Source organism: Vidua macroura, chromosome 2 (genome assembly GCF_024509145.1).
Source record: "Vidua macroura isolate BioBank_ID:100142 chromosome 2, ASM2450914v1, whole genome shotgun sequence".
Lineage (NCBI taxonomy): Eukaryota > Metazoa > Chordata > Aves > Passeriformes > Viduidae > Vidua > Vidua macroura.
In genome coordinates, this window is record NC_071572.1 from 33,033,391 (window position 1) to 33,051,452 (window position 18,062).

Consider the following 18,062-nt stretch of genomic DNA (forward strand, 5'->3'; position numbering starts at 1 on the left):
CCAGAAGTCAGCATCATCCTGCAAATACCAGGGATAAGATTAATTGTTAGACAGGTGGATGGAAAAGAAGTAAAACAAAACATCAGGTAAGTTTTGCATAACAATGCAAAGCCCAAAATTTCTGGAGCTAAAATAGCTGTATCTGTTCTTGCCCTAGAGAAAAAAAGTCTGATTATGAGTCCTCTAAAAGGTTTCCCTTTCCCACTACATCCTCTGGAGCCTCCCCATCACAGAGGAAATGAGGTGACAGCCATCACACAGACAGGCAAAATAGGTGAAGAGCAACTGAAGCATAAGAAAACATCTTAGGTATTTCCAGCTGGCCCTGGCACTATGAGGATTCTATTCATCTACATCTAGGCTGACAGAAAAAGGCAGGAGATTAGAAAATTACACGTTTTATTATTGGTGTAAGTAAAAATGCCATTCTGACATGTAGAGTTACTGCCACATAGACATTTTTTAAACTTTTTAACACTACAAAAATGGTTTAGGGGTTAATGTTTTGTTGTAGTCCATCACATGCAATTGTAGCAACACTATAAATGTTTTTTTTGTCTAGGCAGTCAATCTGAACACTAATTTCATCATATTAAGGAGCTGAAATTTAAAACTGCTTTTTTCAAAATAAAAATGCATTTTAAATTAATCTAAGAGCCACACTGCAAAACTTACCTGGTTCATTTATTCTGCCAAAAGTATGTCGGGTGTTATGCTTCCTGGTTTTAAAACACGTTTCACAAAAGTCAAAATCATCACAGTTTCTGCATTTGAATCTAGGCCCATTGATAGGAAACATCTGACAGCCATCACACCTGATTTGACAAGAGAAGAACAAGTCTATATATATGGTACAAGTTACTTGTTAATGAGACAAGACAACAGAATCAAGATAATAAGATAAAGGATAACTCCTGTACACCAAAAGTAAATCATGACTTACGTGACTCCAGGATGAATGCTGGGGACCAATTCCATTTCTGACAACAAGCCAGTCCAATGCGACTGTTGAGGAAAGTCTACAATAACATCTTTTCCATTGGCACTAAATGCTGTGACAAAAACATGGAGAAAACTCAAGGTGTGGCAAACCTCTATAAAATGAAGCCAAAAGTCCTTAGAGTAGTACTCCATTTCAATTCTTCTACTCTGATTTCTTCTTAATTTTTTTTTTAGAAGCAGTTCCCAAGCAAGCATGTACTTCTAAACACAGATACAGTATGATCAAAATCTGTGCCTCTTCAAAGACCGATTACTTCAATTACATCCCTTACAGCCTGACACAAGTGCATCCCACTTTCTCCTTGCTTCCTTATGAAGCTTTCAAGCTACAATTACTTCTTAAAGGAAAATTATATGTGGTTCATCCAAAGTGTAAATGAGAACTACACCCGGAAGCTGCACAGATGCTTAAGGACTTTTACTATGCGCAAATGAGGTGGCTCAAAAGCAGATGGACAGGCTAACAAAATGGGCTGCCCCAGAGTACACATCTATGAATTCACCACAGACTTCAAATGCATTCTATATTCTCTACCATCACACAATACTCCACAAAACAGTGTGATTTTTAAGCATGTTTAGAAGAAAGTCTGTGTGGTCTTGAGTTTCTTACCTCCCCGTGCCCCATGTGAATAACACATTACCTTTGACAATGCCCACGCTTCGGTGAGTAACTGATCCCCATTTGTATTTGGGTGTGGTGACAGAGCTCTTCACACGCACTTTGTCACCTATCTTGATATGGGAGGCAGAACTCTGTGGTGGGAATCCTAGCAGATGCAAGAATAAATAGATAGTGAGTGGAGTTTCCCCCTCCAAAACTACATCTCCCTTAGTCTACAATTCACATTTCAGTTAAAAAGCAGTCAGAAGTGAACTCACCTAAAAGCTCAACATGGATATATCTGACCCAGTAAGTACCACCCTTTTGTTGCCAATCACACTGCACATTCAGGTCATGCAATCCATCTCGATCCAATTTAATAACTTTGCCTACATCTCCTTCACAAACCTCCTCATAGGTTCTGCAGCACCTAACCATCATCCCCACCTAGGGAAAAAGGACAATAGAATGATATAGATCTGTAAAGGCTTTAGTACCAGCAGGAAAGCAGTTTCTATGTTGCTTTTGATCCTCATACTTACCTGAATATTCTCCCTAACATAGACAGCATAGTCATCATTGCTTAAGAAATCAGCTCGTTTCTTATAGGTCTGGCTCTCTGTTACAACAGCACCACTTGACTGGAAAAAAGTCCAAAATAAATATGAAACAATTACACAATTTGTTTTCAATTCAGATAAATAAAACTGTTGGCAAAGACTAAAGATAATTCAACAAAAATAATCCCACAGAATATCCCAGCTCTGTGCCAAAATGGGAAAAAAAACTTCAACAGGTTCAACTCACTATAAGGATAACATTTATTATCTACTTGGTTTTAAATTAAAATTTACTTTCCAAAATTACTTTTCAGGGAACATAGATGCAAATTTTCAAAATGTTTGAAGGAAGCTGCAAGTTGCTTTTATGAAACCTGATTGCCAAGGAAACTCAAAACAAAGAGGATTTGTCACTACTCTAATTAGCCTTGAAGATACAGATTCACATTTCACTTCTTAGGACATTTGTTGGGAGAGGAAAAAAAAAAAGTGGTGAATGGTGATCTCTAACCTAAAGCTTACTATCTTTTCTTTAGATAGTACAACGAGATTTAAAGTACTCCTTTAGAAATACAATCTAAAAAATTAAATACCATTTATTAAAAATTATTCCTTTCAAGATTTGATTAGCTTAATTTTTTAAGAGAACTACTGCATTCAGCTGTAAGGAGAATTTTCAGAAAACTTTGTTCTGTTCTGAGTATTAATTTTTTTTTTCATTAAAGGCAATATATAGCAGTTTTTCACTGCAATCCTGATAAAGATAGCAAAAGCTGTCAAGTTAATTTCCTTCAATATATAATGCATTAATTTAAATTACGAAATCCCACATGTGCAAGAAAACTCAACATAAGTGCTTCAAGGATAAACAGAAATATGAAACCAATTTTATTGACAAGTCCTTTTTTGAAGCAGTTCTTGAAAGTCAACAGAAGACTAATACAAATTCATATTAAAGCTATCACACTCAATAGGCACTGTAACAGTAATTTTATCATCAGTAAGTGGAAAAAGTTTTTTATAAGGAAAAGGCTAAGTTATTTAATAGACTTTTCTGCCATTTATTCAGTAGATCTTAAGTCCTTCCTTGTAGGTAATGTGTTTGTTTTTCAGACCATGGGAAAGGAGAAGGGAGAACTCCTTTACTAATATTACACTATAACATCAACTATTTTTGTAGAAACTAAGAGCATCTATCAGGGATACTTGAAACTACCACCAGTGAAATATCTACCTGCGTTCTACCCTCCCCTGTCCTAATTCACAAAGTATTTATGGATTATTCTAGGTTGTTTTATGTCATGTCTTAGATACACAGGGCAAACATGATCCTTGTTACCGTTTTGAAAGCTTGGGACAGCAGGCTGTCCTTGTACTCTCCTCATTTTCCCAAAAATGGAAGAATTACAAAATTTGCAGCTAGCTAGCATAACTCAGGTTTACTAAGTTAATACTCACTACAGGACAAGCAGCTTCAGCTTCTTCCACTTCTTCTGCTATTTCCTCATCTGAATATTCATCGGAGATAGTATCAGCATCAGAAAGATCCGTGATTTGAACATCAGGGTGATCCAACAACCAGCCAACTAAGGCTTCCACTCCTAACACAGAACACAAACTCAAGTTTGTCTCCAAGGGATTCCCTGACATTGTTAAGATGGTATCCAAAAAGAAGATAATTTCTCCCTCATAAGTACTGTTTTAATCAGCTTGCAACTCTTCTTCTCCTTCTAATATTACTTGTTTTATTAAACAAAATACCTGGTAGTCCAGAAGCACTTCCAGAGGTTCCCGACAGAGACTTTAGTGCAAATTCTATGTTTTTCCTAGGAAATCCCATTTCCATAAGTTGAACTACAATGGGGAGAGGTGGAATTGGAGACTGCTTGCGCTTCTTCACTTTTGTGGGTCGGATATGTTGCACTGTAATGGGTGTTGTAGCTTCACTAGAGCTGCAGTCTTCAAACAGTGGAGTGGAAGGATGTGTAGATTCTACAGCCAGATACTGGCACACTGCCAAAGCAGCAGCCTAGAGGAGAATAAATCAATCAGTCCAATCAAAACAAGACTATTTAGTACATTTGTGTGTGTGAACATGCATGCCTTAAACATTATTAGCCCAAAAGGGTTCAGTGTCACTTCTTTTTTAAACCTACAGTTTAATAAGCTTCAACTGGAATGCAGATTGTATAGTTATTTCTTATGTTAGTTAGCAGAAAACACAGACTCTACCTCAAGCTCCTGTTTGTCAAATATGGCTTTCACAGGTGATGGCTGGGTAGCAGCTGACAAAAGCTGCTGCAAAAGGATCATGGGAGGCTGAGGTCCTTCAGGAGACATATCTCCTATGTCAGGAGAGGCAACTGCTCCATCCTCTTAAAGAAAAACATTATTTTAACCAAAACCATATAGCATGGTCAATCAGAAGACTTATTCTAGAGCTTATTGTTATTTCTCACATATTTCTTCCAGAGATACAATGCATTTAAGATTAAGCCATATGTACCACAATCTCTGTACAAAAAAAAGCAATTAATAAATTTGTAGATAAACAAAATATTTACTAAAATACACCTAAGACATGTCTAACAGAAACTACTCAGTGGACAGTGAATTTGCACCTTGTGTCTTTTGAGTCCACCTTTTTTGCAATAAGACTATTAGTAGGAGGTACATCCAGGATAAACCACTTGATATAGATAACCAAGAATTTTAGTGATCCCAAAACCATGGTGCTTGCTTTCTGGATGTCCTTCAAAATATAATGCATTAATTATAGGAGTTATTTTCCCTATAATGAACTTCTTGGGAAGAGCTCCCCTTAGGTATTCATTGTCCCTTCAAAACAAGATACTTTTATTGAACCAATTTGCTCACAATTCTGCACCTTTCATATTTAATTTTGTATTAATGTTTCCAAAATCTTTACTGTGACTACCACACAAAAAAGTTCTCTCTTCATTAAACAATAATAAAACAGTTAATAGTCCTCAACATATGTTGCTCTTATTAAAAATAAAAGTGTTACTTTTTTCCCCTTTAAAAATGATGGTAAGAGTGAAACCCTGCTCTATTCCTAAAAAACCCTGTAGATTCTATTGACTTAAAATCTGGCAACTGACAAGAAAATCCCACAAAAATATCCATATAAGACAAACATATTATTATATTTAAATATATTATATTTAAAGATATGCTTCACAAATATCCAAGGAATTAATACATACTCCAAAGGCATTGATAGCTATCCCAAAAGCTAACATAGTTATTGTATTTATTTTTATATGTAGAATGCAGGTAGAAGAAATAATTCAAATAATTAGAACACAACTCCTTCAACTCTTTTAATACAAGGATTAAGAAATTACATTCTATACTTGTGTCACTGGAAGCTGCAAGATATTTGAAGTAAAATCAATAGCCAATTTTAACTTTTGAAGCAGAAAAATAAAATCACTGCAAAAAGTATTAAGTATTTTAAAATTACTTACAAAGCTTACTAACTATAGAAGACCTACAAATTTCGCTAACTCCAGTATTTCGAGCTTCAAACACTTGATGTTCTTAGTTTTCAAAGCTTGAGTTAAGAAGTCAAAATCTTTTTGACATAGAAGCTTAAAACATGCAAAAGTTTTAATTTTTAATCTTTACAGCGCAAACCGAATTTCTACCATCCAACTGCCACAAGCAAGGGTTATAGTCACATACTCTATCTACCATCTAATCAAAGACCAGCACAGTCAGGTAGCATTCCAGAATACCTGCAGGATTTAATGCACACTCCTGAACAGCTGGCTGGGATAAGATCTGCCTTAGTGTATCCTGGTGAGAAAGCAGAGCTCGTCCAGCTTTTAGTATGTACAGCTTTAACTGCTGGCACCGCAGCAGATCCAGATCAACTTGACCTATCAGAAATATTGAGCAGCCATTAGTGCTAGAAATCTCTTGTATTAGGGAAGAAAGATTGCCATTCATACAACCTCAGCCAAAACTGCTCACATGAATCAGTTTAAACAGCACACGGATCAAAAGTCTGCACACATTGTATGACTCGCGGTATTAAAAATACTGCCTTCCTACTTTTCACAACCTGGACAATCATACAGCTGATTTAGAGCACAGTAAGTGCAGCTAGAGATATTACTTGGATCCAGTATTTTAAACAACTCAGTAGAGTAAGATCAGCCCCAAACTTTATTTACATTTCCCATTAAAGATATTTCACACATAGCGCAGAGCAATTCACCATCTAGCTATATTTGTCTCTTAAGTACCTATTATCCACTGCTGAATAAGAAAACAGATATGGTTCCAGGACACCCTTTTCCTTATCTATGTTTGCTAATACAAGTATTTTTCTCATAGCATATTCATCTACTTCCAAAGAAAACAAACAGCAAAAAGCCCCCATCTGTACCTGAAAGACCTTGATTGGGAGACTTCATTCTTTGTTTTTCTATTTTACTTCCAGCCAGATTTACTAGTTGAGCCCAAATGGACAGCATAGGTTCAGTGAAAGGCAAGTTGTTCACATTAAAAGCCACTACTGGAAGCTAGACAGTGGGAGAAGAACCAGACAAAAAAATTAACAAAAAAAAACAGGTAAGCATTTTCCTAAAATCTCAGAGTCATTAAAAAGTTTCAATGGTTATTAACTGCAGAAGAGGAAAAGTAGCCTTTGTCTTACTGCTCTTGACCAGGAACAACTAGAGAGGATTTCTATTCCCTACACAGCTCCTAAGCCTGTATTTCTACCACACAACTGCAGTTCTTCTTGGTGAAAAAGTAGAACAGAGTCAGAACAAGAAAGAACTCCAGACTCTGAAGCGAACCAAGCACTTGGCCTGTGCTTTCACTAAAGTCATATCAACCAAATCAAAACTCAATTGCAAATAACCAAGACTTTCTAAGATTAATTAGGAAATCAAGTTAAATAGAAAGCTCCTCTTATCTAAGAGCTATAAAACACATTACAATAACTTGGGACTTTACCTCAAATCAAACAGCTCCAGCTTAAACCCCTCTTCCTTTCACCTTCCTAGCAAACGAGGATGGGATTTAAAGGTCCTGCAGAGGTTGCTCCTCCAGGACCATCTTAGATGTGCATTCAGAGCATCACATGTGTTGAATGTCAGTGTATTTAGCCAATGAAGAACTAATGTTTTCTTTGGTCCATATTGGAGTTTTACACCTTCCCAGTGTTAAAACCTTCATTAAACAAACTTACTGGTTTCAGCTGATTCAGAGGGCACACTCTGCACGTTCGCATGTCGTAGAACTGCACAGTGATTTTCCCTTTCGGGGTGATGCGTGTCACTGTCCCTTCTCCAAATTCATCATGAACTACTTGTCCACCCAGTCTCAAGCGACTATCTATGCCACCAATCACAGCCAAGACTGCCATCAGAGCTCCCACCTCTGGATTCTCAGTGTCAGGGAAATAGTCATCCAACACAGCCTAACAAAGAACAATAAAATTCAACTGTAGGGAGAAAACATACCCTTCTATCTGTTTTAAAATACAAAGTTAATCACATATATTTCAACTTAAAAATTACAACACAAATATATATATAAAAGTAGAAAAATGGTTTCAATATTAAGCTTAATATTGTTTACAAAGATTTAGTATTTATAATTTCAAAATAAATATTGCTATAAAAATGAGCTTATTTTAAAACGTGGAAACTACCCCTTCTGACTGTTTTCCTGCAAAGATGTGGGTGATGGAGGTTAGCTGAGAGTTGATGTACTTGTTTATGAGTCCATTCCACTGGCTGAGCGAATGCAGCGTCCTCAGCAGTGCCACTATCTCTTCTGCTAAAGTACTACTATGAGTGGCAGTTAGAGATGCTTGGGGCCTGGCCTTTCTCCTCCTCAGAGTAGATTCTGGGAAGATAAAACAGTGGCAGAACAGTTATGAGTTTAATACACACATTTCCCATATAGAAAAACAAGCCATTGAGGGAAAATTCCTCTACCTCTGAGTAGTGGGATATCTGAAGAACAAGTACTAAGCAGGCTCCCTAAAAATCCAAACAGTTTTTCCACAAGAAATTTCATGTCTCTTGATCTTTCATTTTTATCCCAGGATGGAAGTACTGCTTTCAATAAATGTACAGCAAGGATCTAAAAAGAGAACAAAATTACTGTTATTCTAGTCTACATCACCAAATACTAAAGATGCTCTCAAACATATTAAATACAGAAGAATGATGTTTTAAAGTTTGCTTTCCTTTGTAGTTGTTTTTACAATGTTGATTTCTTTCCAGCTGTGGAAATTCCAGAGTAACTGATCTTGAGTTTGCTAAAGGATATTTTAAAAGACATGGATACAGTTCAGAGTCGGTAACAATTTTACTGGTACACTGTATTACTGAACCAATATCTTAGGACATGAGACAGGCACACTGAGAAACAAAAACAAATAGGAAAAATAGGAAGACAGAAGGGGAAGGTTTGTTCAGACTGCAGACTCAGAAATTAGTACTAAGATGTATTTCAGAATGAAAGTTTCCAAGTGTTCTGCAAAGAAGCTATAATAGTTAAAATTCATGAGATATAAAGCTGAATGGTGGAAGGCAGGCAACAGCAGCCACAGTGACATTCAAGAGTAGCCACTGTGAAACCAGGGCCTCCAACAGTACAGGAGGAACAGTCTGGCATCTCTGAACCCAGACACTCAGTGCAGGACTGACAAGGAACAGGGGAAGGTGCAGCACTGCAGTATCAAAGAGCAGAGGGGGTTGCATTTTTTGAGTAGGAGCACTTCAGGTTTTGAGCTTCCTCATCTTCTACCCAGAAGACCAATACAAGTGTCTAACGCAAAGATAATTCTCCTCTTGCAAACTTCTGTCAATAACATGTCTTTATAGAACTTCAAGGTCTCATCTTTTCATTGTTCTTAAGTTGGTACATGAGGTACATGAGGAATGGTCATTTCTCTTGAGTATTCCCTGAACAGCACAGATGACTCTACTGCACTAAGTCCCTGGAGGATAATAGAAGTCTCACCATACTAAAAATACTGACAAGAATTTACTGGAAGATCACACAAAAATGAACAGGCCTTTATGATACGAGGCTTTAGTTAACAAATGCTGATGGCTTAGCAAGTAAAAGAATAAGATGATCTTTTGATCCCCAAGCCTTAAAATTTGGCAGAGTTATTCCATAATAAATTTTCTTTTCAATCTCATGTAGAAGGCACTAACAAAATGATAAGGAACAGCAAAAGAGGAAAAAAAAAAAAAAAAAGAGAGAAAAAATTAAAAGAAGAAGTGAGAAAAGGGGAAAGATGATAAGGGGAATACAATACCAAAATAAGATGCAAAGATGTAGCTTCTTAAGAGAGACTGTAATTTAAATAATATTAACAGTTTCCAATGGAAATAGCGACAGTAGACAATACATAATTTGGTAATTTTAAATGAAATGTAACTTGCTATTCTTTCATTTATTCAACTTATAGGAAATATTACATGGGAGTTTCTGAAACACAATTCTGGAACACTATTTTCACCTTTCTTTCAATAGAACAAGGGAGTCCATAGTATCCTGAAGGCTCAAAATTCAAGAGGTGTAAATTAAAAACAGTAATTCCTAAATATAAATAAAATGTTATCTTTGTCCCAACTAACCAAAAACTGATTTATGGACATCTCACAGCTCTTTTGTAAAATACACCTTTTTTTTTTTTAGGACAACTAAAAAGTTGTCCTAAACAACTTTTAGGACAACTAAAGTCTACTAATTTTATTGCCTGTTGAAGTAATTTGGAAATACACACATTACCTGTCTCTGTAGTGAAGCAGCAGTGAAAGATTCATGCCCCTCAACAATTTTCATTAGCAAAGTTATCCACTGAGAGGTACTAAGAGTGCTGCACATCTGAGGCATGAGTGCTATGCTTCGAATGAATCCCAGCGTGCACCAACTCCTATGCTGTTCTTTATAAACTAATTTATTTGGCAAGGAAGCTAAAAACAAAAAGATATATACATGTAACAGTTGACTTTTTCACCAGCTATGTAGTTCTCTATATGCTACATGGGGCTTTTATGGACAAATCAGAACACCAAGCTATTTCACTGTCTTTACATGAACTATTAAGTTCAGTTTTAGAGCCTGTAATTAATTTTATGAAATATGCCTTTATAAAAATTCTCATCATTACACTGCATCCTCATTTCAAAGTAGTTAACAGCATTACTTCTGAAATTACAAGTAAGCTACAAAAAGGAGCATGACACACGCAGTCATACTGCTGTTGCCAAACACAAGGTTGCTAATAAATTAATTGTCTAAGTCAACAATTCACATCTCATGCATTTCTTCTGCTTTTGCTGTTTATATTCTAAGAATACAAAGGATCATTTACATTACCTTTAAAAATTAAGATTTTAAAAGCTCTGAAAATGCCTTTTCCAGCCATTGGCCTTAAAAGGATTAAAAACTAGTAAGAGAAGATTTACAAACTTACAAGACAACAAAGCACAAAACAAGCACACAGCTCAGCCAGAGTGCTGCTATGTAATATACCTGATTTATCTGTTGTTCCACTCTCCACAAGCATACGGAGTAACCCACACAAAGTCCGAGTAGCATCACTTTGCATGACTTCAGCATGGACGCCAGCAGAGAGACACAGTGTCTGCAACAGGTTCACAGTACTTGTCAGCATCATGGAAGTAGGGTGGAGATTCTTTTCAACTTGTTCTCCTTCTGAAGGGAGACACAAAAGGCAAAGGAATACGTTAATACTGAGTTATTTTATTTCACAAAGGTTCTCAAACAAACATTTTGTGAATGATTTATCAAATATTTTCTCTGAGATGACAGGACATGAAAGAGATTCCTTATTGCCAGCTCCTAAGTAGTGCAAAATATAAACCAGGTATTTTGCACATATATTTAAGGTTTTTTTTCTAGCAGTACCCAGCTGAAAGGAATTCCAAAGTATTGACAAGAATAGGGAAACACTCTGACTAAATGTATAATTAGACCATATATAAAACCCAGTTCAGAATGCTATTAACATATGTTAAAATGTATACCTTCAGGTATCTGTAACTATTTCAACTGAATAATATAATTTCCTCTGAGCCATGAATATGCAACAATGGGACACCATCTTGTCTATCTTCCTTTCTCACAGTAAAGTTACATTAAGGAAGATTCTGGTCAGAAGTGTGCACCCTTAAACGAATCTTCTCTGATGAAGCACTTGCTCCTGTGACAAACTCTTTTATATTACAAAATACCAGTTGTAAAATTCAACTAAAACTGTGCCTCCACTTTTATAACTTTTTTTTTTACCAGAATCATCCTCAGTGTCTGAATCCTCAGTTGTGGGCTGCGCTGCAGGTGGTGGCTCAGCTAGTTTGAGATCATATTTTCCCTCCTTTCCCATTCTGTAAGAATTTGTACTTCCAGTATCCCACTGCACTCTAATCCAGCCATCTTCTCCCAATTCTCCAATCACACGACCCAAACCTGGTGTGGGTCCATCCTGACAGAAGAGAGAGGTTCAAGTTACTCAATCGGCAAAGCTAATCTGTACTCCAAGCTCATAAAATAATAATGCAATTGCTCCTTTTTGCTGCTAACCCAATGATTAGGCAGCAAACATTCAATGGGGTTTCAAAACTCATGCATGAATTTAGAAAGCATTTCACAACTTTCAAAATAATCACCCCAGTAAGCTGCATATTTGGACATTCATGATTAGATCTCTTTTACTATGTCTTACATACGTAGAAGTTTTATCCTACTTAGTTGGAAATGGATACTATTATAGCAAATAAGTTATTCAGTTTCCTGTTAAATAGTAAATTAGCAGAGTCTTACTAAAAGAGTATTTTAAACATCTCCAAAAATGAAGCTAAACAAATAATTGACATATTTTATGTTAATTCTCCAAGGCTTTTGTAGTAAATGGTCAGAATTGCACAGCATTGCTGTAAAAGGGTGAAGGATTGATAAAGCTGATTGTGAAAAACACAAGCTGGGCCTCTGGCTTATCTTGCACCTGGCTCCAGCAGGGCCTAACGACTGAGCGATGTCTGGAGTGACACGGAGCTCTCATGCACCCTTGTTGTTTCAGCAAGGCACAGAAGGGCACCAGGACCCAACCAACAGCCACACTACTCCCTTCACCATGAAAAGCAAGCCTGGTTATAAATCCAGTTCCTTCAGGAGATATGGATGCACACAGAGACCTCTGATGAAGGTCAGGGAGCCCCTACTGCTGCCTCAGTACATGGAGGAGAACTGAAGTGTTTATTCTACCTCTTTTGTCAACTATAAATTCTGGCAGAAGGTAACCGAGACCTTCATTGAGCCCTATTATAAACTTAGGCACCCCTCAGGATGCAGATGAAGGGAAACATGGGATGTGTAATAATGCATGCATGGCCAAAGTCACCAAAACCCACCTATAGCATGATTGTTCCATCCCATTGGGGCAGGCCAAAATTTACAGTATATACATGTGGTATATACTGTTTATTTACAGTATATACTGTTTATTTACAGTATATACAGAGTGGTTTCGGGGCAAGAAAGGGCTGGAGAGGGAAAACTCTGTCTGTTGACTGGCTACATCTCTCTTCTTTTCCCAAAGAGAAGCCTTTATGTGAGCTTTACTTCTCCAACAGTATTGGAGCACACCCAGGAATACTGATTTACATACACGCAGATACATATATGTGTGTGTGCATATATGTGTATATATATATATAGTGTGCTATTAGATCTCTTGCTATACTTTGTGTCACAACACATATTAACACTCCATAGTTAGAGCACTCATCACCAGCAATCCTGAGCCTGCTTTTCTGGTGCTTCAATTAACCACAATACTTGTGAATTGGGATCGTGCAAATCCTTACTGAATCTATCAGACCTACAGAGCTGTAGTGGTAAACTGCACTATTTGTGCTTCCGTACTCATGCAAGTTCTCCTCCAAACTCAGACTTACAATGCTAAACTGGGCAGACTGCTAAACAGGCAGAATTTAAGCCCAGCTGCAACCAGCCCCTCTGATCTCTGAGGACCAGCTGGAATGCAAGATTTATTTTCTGTTAAATTCCTATATCCTTAATTCAGCATTTTTGGAATGTAAAATGCCCTTAAGTTTGATGGACCAGAAACTTCACAGACAGTCCACTGAAGAGAGACTTTAGATAATAACACACCCAAAACCTGTATGAAAGAAGTTGTACCTGATCACCCCATTTCCAGTCTACCCCTCTGACCACTCTGGTACCAATTTTCATCATGGCTGCCAGCTCTGGTCCAGAAACAGGGAGCTGAACAGGTGTGGTTTCCTTTCTTGACTCTTCTAGGACCGTGGCAGAAGCCCCATGAGAAGAGGCAATCATATCTTCTTCAACATTATCAGAACTGGGTCCTAACAAGGAAAAACACAAAAGAGATTAAATCCAGCTACACATGTACATACATACCTTTATATACATGTCACATATGAACTTACAGGCATGTAAACTTTGTCATATAAAACCAGTAACAAATGGGAAAGCTGACTTGCAGGTGATAAGTCAAATGACCTTTTAGAAAACTGAGGTGTAGTGGTTTTGAATGCACAGGGATTGAAATACTTAATTTTGAATGAAAAAACAAGTGACAAATATGAGACATTAATAATGATGACTCAACTGGCTCAATGGTTCTACAAACAGAATTTTTTGAAAAACTTTCGACGCACACTCCAGTTAAACACAACTTACAGGAACAAATGTTTGCTATTATATAAAAACATAAAGAGAGAAAAACCATGGCAATTTGAATCATAGCAAAACACACCAGAGAACTTCTATAACAGAACAAAGAAAGCTCCTAACTTAAATATGCAGACTGAGAACATCTTTCATATGTAGAACAAACGAAACTGAGAGTAAAGAGTTTTTACTACTTTAATTTTAAATTCCCCATTTTTAATTTATTTGCAACAGTTCCACCAAAACTACACATTAACTGAAATTTTAGCAAAAGATGGCCAATAATAAATAATAAAAAAAAGACTGAATAAAGGCTGCAATTAAATTAACTTCTTTCTCAATCATGCTTGCAGATGTGGTTTCTGTATCAGGGTAAAGGTAAATAGCATTAAGCACTATCTTCAAGCAGCAAAGTGATTCTGTAATTTGGGTACATCAACAGGTAAAAAATACAGGAGATTGGTAAAGCAAAGGCTTTCTTCTGAGTAAGAAAGAAGAACAGTACCTATCAGCCGCAGTGTGGTTTGTGTCAAGGCCAGCATGCCAGAATTGAGGAGCAGGCTCAAGGTATTTGCACCATGCTGCAGCGTCAACATGTTCAGCATGACCAGCAGAAAACGTGCTTGTGGGATAGTTCCAAGACTTGGTCCTGCTGGATTCTCATTTGTAATTGTTTGAAGAGGAACAGGCTGCAGACCTAGTTCAAACATAATATAAATAAAGTCAGCTGACATCGGGAGCTACAATAGAATAGGTTATAGATTTGTTTGATTGATGGTTTAAATTATTTTTTATTCCCTGCTTGGCTTTGAGAACTTAAAAGCAGAAGTTCCAAGAAAGTGACTAATTTGTATTATAATGCTAAAATGTTACTAATGAGTAATCAATCACCTGCTGCTGGGAAATCAGCAATATACTCAAACATTGAAAAGTGAGTTAACACGGAGTCAAGGTGGGAAGGTTGGAACAACACACAGAAACAAAGTCAAAGTAATTCTCAACACAAATCAAGGGAACTGATTTCAACATCCTAATTATTGGGAACTTAAAAAAAAAAAACAGTAATATTAATGTAAAACAGTTTTCTCCACAGAAAGCAGCAGCAAGATTCACCTAGTTCTTTAAACTTTGCATTAGCATCTAGCAAGATGTTCCGGACGTTCTGAATGGCCCATGCGTACAACTTTCCAAAAGTTACTTCCAGCAGCATCCTGTTAAACGGCGGGATTAGATCGACATCCTTCAGGCAGTCAGTAAGAGGCTCTCTTCAAAGAAAAACAACAACAAAAATAAGTATTGTTTTCTTATTAAAGAATTCTGAAAGCAAAAGCAACAAGAAGTTTTACCCTATATTGGCTCCTTCTGGAATAAGCCTCTGCCATCCACAGAACATGGCATACTGCACAGATGGGAGCAAAAAATTTTTAGCTGACAATTTCAGAATAGTGTCTATTCCCTCCAGACGAACTTCTGCTCTTTCCAGCTGTCAAACAGAAAAAACAAATTGTCATACTTGTGTAAATTGCTAATAACTGTCATAATTATCTACATGGCATATTTTCATCCATGTCACCTGTTTCAATAAACATTTTCTCATTTTTTCTACATCCACCGGCTCTTCTTTAAGTGCAAATTCAACAATGGTGTTAAGGAGAGCAGACTGTGGATACAAGCCTTGAACATTTTGCTTCAGCCATTTGTATTTGTGGACACCTGTAACTGTACTCAGAATTGGCTGCCACTTATCCTGTAAAACAAGAAGGTAGTAAGTTAAAACTTTTTAAACAACTTTAAATTACTAAAAACGTAAGTTATTTCATGCAAAACAATTTCCACATTTAAAATACTGGGGGGACCGGGGGGGAAATGAAAAAATAATACTAAGCTCTTTCATGACTTTTAAGAAGTTAACTCATTATCTTTTTTACTATTGCTACATAAAATTTCAAATACCTTAATGTTCAAAAAAAAGAGGAAGTAACCCGTCACAACATTTTAATTTGAAATTAAGCTCTAAGATTATCTATAATTTAAAAATTAGAGAAGGTATCTTCACATATGCTAAATACGTAGTACAACCTTATTTTTAAAAATCATTCCAGGCTTCACTGAAACAACATGTCACACTTAATTATACATACTAAACACCATTATCAGAACATTAAATGTCAAGTTATAGCAAGCACGCTTTAGCTCATTCTTTTTTCTCTTATTTTTATTGACAAGGTTGATTCAAAATCTAATATCCTACCTTGGGTGATTTGATTGGTATGGGCTTTTTATCTATAGGTACGGGACTGTGAGGTACCACACAAGATTCTTCTAAATCACTCTCTTCATTTCCTATTTTGGATTCTTCTACATCAGCAGATTCAGATTTTTTTGGCACTATTAAAAAAAAATATTTTTTCATATAGTCTGGTTAGGTTTTACAGCATCACATTTTTAGGTTTGCATGATAATCTAAGTACACACAATGCTTAAGATGTGTCTGTAATAAAATGGAAATGTATTCTTGGTAAACTCTGTCCAACTATTACCAAGTTAACTCTGGTATTACTTGCAGTATTCTTTTACCTTTAAAGACAAATTCAAAAAGCCCTTTGGTGTCTGTTCACCACATTAATTTATTTCCAGTTATATAATTGTTTGACTACACTTTAATAAAACATGATTTCTAAAAAGATGTGACTTCCAGTGGAATGTTACTAAAACCAATTCAGAGGGTCTGATATTGAAGGACCGTTTTTAATACACTGGAACATGAAGAAACACGTCTCAACTAAACCTGACACTTTTGTTTGCCAGTTCTTGCTGTAGGATCTGACATGCAACCACTGGTTTATAAAACGTCCTGAAAAGGCAGCAGAAAGCAAATGGCTTTGATGCTTTATCTAAGGAGTCTCATATAGCAGCAAACCTTGAAATAAGATGGATTTCCATTGTTTTAAAGAGAATACATTAATTCTGCCTTACCTCTTTTTTTCCTTTTTTCTCTAATGATTTTCTGAGCTACCCTTCGCCATCGGGGCAAGGAACTAAGAAGTTTAAATTTGGACATTATAGAGAGATCATTGCAAACTGCAGGACGCAGCTCATTGAATAAGAACCTCAAACGCTCAATGACAGGAGCACAAACTTCCTTGTAAGAACGCCCTTGTTCCTGATGTGTCTACAAAAGACATTGAAAGATTAAATTACTGTATAATACACAATAAAATGAACAATATATAACTTTTTATTAAAAACACTTCAAATGAAAATTCATCTTAACATCAGCAGCTAAGAGGCTTACCTTAATCAGTGAGCATTTTGCTTGGTAGACAACACGACACACATCCACTACAGATTTTGGTAAGGTTTTGTGCTTTACCTGGTCAACTCCAAGGGTACCAGGATGAACAAGAGACAGTGCTACATGACCTTAATGGGAAAAGACAATGTTTGAATATGCATTTCCAAAACCATCTGTAGCAGAGTTTAAACTGGTCAAAATAAACACACCACAAGCCTACCTACCCAAATCTTCATGCTTCAGTAGACAACACAGTAACAGACGTCCTACTTCTTCCACAGGATGCTCAGGAGGGAATGTGATAGGTGTTGTTAAGTGACACTGTTTACAGTATCTCTCTATTTGACACAAGAAGTCCTAAGAAAACACACAACAGCCTCTGTTTAACTTCAGTTTTAAAATACAATTAAAGGACTCAATACTACAGACAGCATTTGAGAACACAGAATAATCTCCACAATTTGAACTAACATTCCTGAGATATAATACACAATATGTGCCATTTAGCACACAGCAACTACAACCCAGTACTATAAATACTCTACATCCTTTCTCAAGAGAAACATGACTCAAGGAATAAAGCTACTACTGCTTTGATCTCTTCATGAGATAGTCAGGTCATCTGACACAATTTTCAATTTATCTTCTGATAAATCATGATTCATCATTATCACTATTCCCAAATACTTATTTAGGGTTTTTTCATAAAGGAGCTGAACTCAGAGGATTAGAAAATCTGAATGTATTACATAAGACAGTGCTCAGTGTAAATCACAGGGTTTTTCATAATCTCCACAATTCCAGCCATGTGAAACCTGAACCTCAAGACCCAAAGGGATTTTAAGACAAAGGCATATGT

General features: G+C 36.5%; 1 protein-coding gene across 4 annotated transcripts in view; it reads right to left on the reverse strand.

Annotated features, from left to right (window-relative positions):
- The window catches only part of HERC2 (HECT and RLD domain containing E3 ubiquitin protein ligase 2), a 102,213-nt gene that overhangs the window by 39,068 nt on the left and 45,083 nt on the right, over nt 1-18,062 (reverse strand). For all 4 annotated transcript variants that reach the window (XM_053969216.1, XM_053969223.1, XM_053969210.1 and 1 more), the window contains exons 28-52: nt 17,428-17,560; nt 17,204-17,331; nt 16,885-17,080; nt 16,160-16,296; nt 15,482-15,655; nt 15,255-15,391; nt 15,022-15,173; nt 14,414-14,605; nt 13,393-13,580; nt 11,485-11,677; nt 10,708-10,890; nt 9,961-10,145; nt 8,148-8,295; nt 7,859-8,055; nt 7,394-7,624; nt 6,584-6,719; nt 5,928-6,071; nt 4,399-4,541; nt 3,928-4,195; nt 3,625-3,767; nt 2,149-2,247; nt 1,885-2,053; nt 1,647-1,772; nt 944-1,052; nt 676-815 (exon numbers count right to left, since the gene is read on the reverse strand). In XM_053969216.1, the coding sequence (XP_053825191.1) occupies nt 676-815; nt 944-1,052; nt 1,647-1,772; nt 1,885-2,053; nt 2,149-2,247; nt 3,625-3,767; nt 3,928-4,195; nt 4,399-4,541; nt 5,928-6,071; nt 6,584-6,719; nt 7,394-7,624; nt 7,859-8,055; nt 8,148-8,295; nt 9,961-10,145; nt 10,708-10,890; nt 11,485-11,677; nt 13,393-13,580; nt 14,414-14,605; nt 15,022-15,173; nt 15,255-15,391; nt 15,482-15,655; nt 16,160-16,296; nt 16,885-17,080; nt 17,204-17,331; nt 17,428-17,560 (4,051 nt within the window). The remainder of the gene's footprint in view (nt 1-675; nt 816-943; nt 1,053-1,646; nt 1,773-1,884; nt 2,054-2,148; nt 2,248-3,624; nt 3,768-3,927; nt 4,196-4,398; nt 4,542-5,927; nt 6,072-6,583; nt 6,720-7,393; nt 7,625-7,858; nt 8,056-8,147; nt 8,296-9,960; nt 10,146-10,707; nt 10,891-11,484; nt 11,678-13,392; nt 13,581-14,413; nt 14,606-15,021; nt 15,174-15,254; nt 15,392-15,481; nt 15,656-16,159; nt 16,297-16,884; nt 17,081-17,203; nt 17,332-17,427; nt 17,561-18,062) is intronic.